The sequence below is a fragment of the Haliaeetus leucocephalus genome, unplaced genomic scaffold (genome assembly GCF_000737465.1).
Source record: "Haliaeetus leucocephalus isolate CR32 unplaced genomic scaffold, Haliaeetus_leucocephalus-4.0 Scaffold198, whole genome shotgun sequence".
NCBI lineage: Eukaryota > Metazoa > Chordata > Aves > Accipitriformes > Accipitridae > Haliaeetus > Haliaeetus leucocephalus.
In genome coordinates this window covers 18840-21663 of record NW_010972634.1, presented here as the reverse complement: position 1 = coordinate 21663, position 2824 = coordinate 18840, and the positions used below count along the sequence as shown (strand labels likewise).

Here is a 2824-nt window from a genome sequence, read left to right as displayed (position 1 = left end):
TTGGGGGTCCTGCCACACGTACACCTTGGGGTGACCCCCTTTCCCGCCCTCCCTCCCCGCAGCATCGGGGCTGGTGGAGATGGGGGCACACTGGATCCACGGCCCCTCGCCGGGGAACCCCGTCTTCCGCCTGGCCACCCGCTACGGCCTGCTGGGCCCGGAGGCTGCCCGGGAGGAGAACCAGCAGGCGGAGGCGGGGGGCCACCCCCCGCTGCCCTCCGTCACCTACGGCAGCTCAGGGAGGGTGCTGAGCTCCCAGGTGGTAAGCGAAGCCCGTGACCTCTTCAACACCCTTCTGGCCTCCGCCCGCGCTTTTTGCGGGTCCGAGGAGCCGCCGGCACCCAGCGTGGGACAGTACCTGCGGACGGAGATCGCCCGGAGGGTCCCCGCTTTGGGAAGGGGCGAGGAGGACGCCCAGCGGCTCCAGCTGGCCGCCCTCGCCGCCTGCTTCAAGCTGGAGTGTTGCATCAGCGGAACCCACAGCATGGACCTGGTGGCCCTGGAGCCCTTCGGGGAGTACGTCTCCCTGCCTGGCCTGGACTGCACCTTCCCAGGGTAAGCGCGAGGCTCCAGCGGGGAAGGTGGAAGAGCATTTTGTGGGGGGCACCCCATCCCCAGCAGCACTTCCTCCCGCAGCGGCTACAGCGGCTTGCCCGATCACATGCTCTCGGCTCTGCCAGAGGGCACCGTCCTGCTCAGCAAGGCAGTGAGGACTATCTGGTGGCAAGGGTCCTTCCGCGAGGAAGGGGACGAGGCCAGGGACTTCCCCGTCCGAGTGGAGTGTGAGGACGGAGACACCTTCCTCGCCGACCACGTCATCATCACCGTCCCGCTGGGTGAGGACACCCAACACCTTTCCTTGCCCTGCTTGTCCCTTCCAACCAGTTGGCGTGGTTGGAGATGGGCGGATGGAGGGCAGGGACTTGCCCAAACACCTTCCCAGCTTCCCCTCTCCCAGTTTCCCCTGGTGGGAGAGGGGAGGCTGGGAAGGGGTTTGGGGAGGGGAAAAGTATCTCAGACCCCGTTTTAGGAACCTGGCAAACAGAACTGTCCAATCTTCTGCCTGCAGGTTTCCTCAAGGAACGCCACCAGGACTTCTTCCAGCCTCCCCTGCCCAAGCGGAAAGCAGAGGCCATTCGCCGCCTGGGTTTCGGCACCAACAACAAGATCTTCCTGGAGTTCGAGCAGCCTTTCTGGGAACCCGAGCAGCAGCTCCTTGAAGTGGTGTGGGAGGACGAGTCGCCCCTCGAGGAGCCCAGTGCCAACCTGGAGGCCACCTGGTTCAAAAAGCTCATTGGATTCGTGGTCCTCCAACCGCCGGAGCAGTACGTGACGGGAACGTCAGCAAAGGGGCATCACGACCAGGGGGGTTTGGGCATCTTCCAGGCAATATGAAGGAGCATCTCGGTCCTGTCTGGAGCTTCAAGACCTTCTCTGGGTCGCTGATGGCTCATAACGCAGCAGCGCTCCCAGGGCAGGGAGGGCACAGTGCCCGGTGAGCAGCAGGAGGGCAGCAGGCAGCTCTCGGCCCCGTCTTTCCTCCCCAGGCACGGGCACGTCCTCTGTGGCTTCATCGCGGGGGAGGAGTCGGAGTACATGGAGACGCTGAGTGATGCGGAGGTTCTCAGCACCATGACTCGTGTCCTCCGCACGCTGACAGGTACCGCTGCCTTCTCCAACCTCGTCACCCCAACCCCCTCCCCGGGAAACACACACCCGGATTTCTGGATGCCACCCAGAATCCGTGCCCGCAGGGAACCCGCACCTGCCCGCTCCCAGGAGCATGCTTAGGTCCCGGTGGCACAGTGCTTCCTACACCCGGGGCTCCTACAGCTACGTGGCCGTTGGCAGCTCAGGGGACGACATTGACGTGCTGGCTCAGCCCCTGCCTGAGGACCCCAAGGACCCCAGGGTAATTTCTTTAGGCCCAGGGGATGCAGCAGCCATGAGGGAAGCAGGACCCCCCCCGGGCGTGGGGACAGACGGACAGGGGTGGGGCCAGGGCACCTCAGGCCCTGAGGAGCACAGGGAGGTGGCATTCCCCATTCCCGTTCTATTCAGGGGTCACCAACCAACCACCCTTGGCTCTTCCCACTGAGCTCCATGCAGGGGGGGACCCCATTTCCATAAAATTTGGGGACACACAGCTCCTTCTGACCACTTTCCAGCATCCTCACAGCATGGGGTGGGTTTCTAAGGAAGGGAAGGTGCCCACTCCTTGGTCTCTACATGGCTGCAGAGCAAGTCATGCATCCGCGGGGTGCCAAAGGGCAGGGAGATGAGGCTGGTTTAGCAGGACCTGGTGTCCCTGCTGGGCTGGGGGAGGCAGCAGGCCCCCGGCGCTCACCTGCCACCTTGCCGCAGCCTCTGCAGCTCCTCTTCGCCGGCGAGGCCACCCACCGCACCTTCTACTCCACCACCCATGGAGCTCTGCTGTCGGGCTGGCGAGAGGCTGAGCGCCTCAACCAGCTCTTCAAGGCACTTGCCCCGCTCCTCAGCTCTGAGGTGGCAAAATAAAACCCGTGCTTCGTGGCTTGCAGCCGATCGGCCTCCTTTATTGAGGACCCTCCCCAGCGGAGGGACGGGGAAGGCTTCTCTCTCTCACTCTCACTCTCTGGGGTGATGGATGTGGCTCCTCAGCTCGGGTCCGGCGGGGAGAAGGAGCTACGGCGTTAGTACCAGTTGGTGCTGGAGATGAGGAAGCGGGTGTCGTCCAGCGGGGACTGTGTCGGGCCTGGCTCCGGGGTGGGCTGAGGGGCTGGGGGCGGCTGGGGAGCAGGTTGGGGACCAGGCCCCGCGGCACGGGTGGTACCAGGCCCCGCGG

At 64.8% G+C, this 2824-nt stretch overlaps 1 protein-coding gene across 1 annotated transcript in view; it reads left to right on the top strand.

The window, feature by feature from the left end:
* Positions 1 to 2517, top strand: part of PAOX (polyamine oxidase (exo-N4-amino)) — a 2933-nt gene extending 416 nt beyond the window's left edge. Inside the window, exons 2-7 of the mRNA XM_010565948.1 lie at positions 63 to 555; positions 637 to 836; positions 1070 to 1325; positions 1548 to 1660; positions 1755 to 1912; positions 2365 to 2517. Of these exons, the coding sequence (XP_010564250.1) occupies positions 63 to 555; positions 637 to 836; positions 1070 to 1325; positions 1548 to 1660; positions 1755 to 1912; positions 2365 to 2517 (1373 nt within the window). The remainder of the gene's footprint in view (positions 1 to 62; positions 556 to 636; positions 837 to 1069; positions 1326 to 1547; positions 1661 to 1754; positions 1913 to 2364) is intronic.
* The last annotated feature ends 307 nt before the right edge of the window (positions 2518 to 2824 follow it).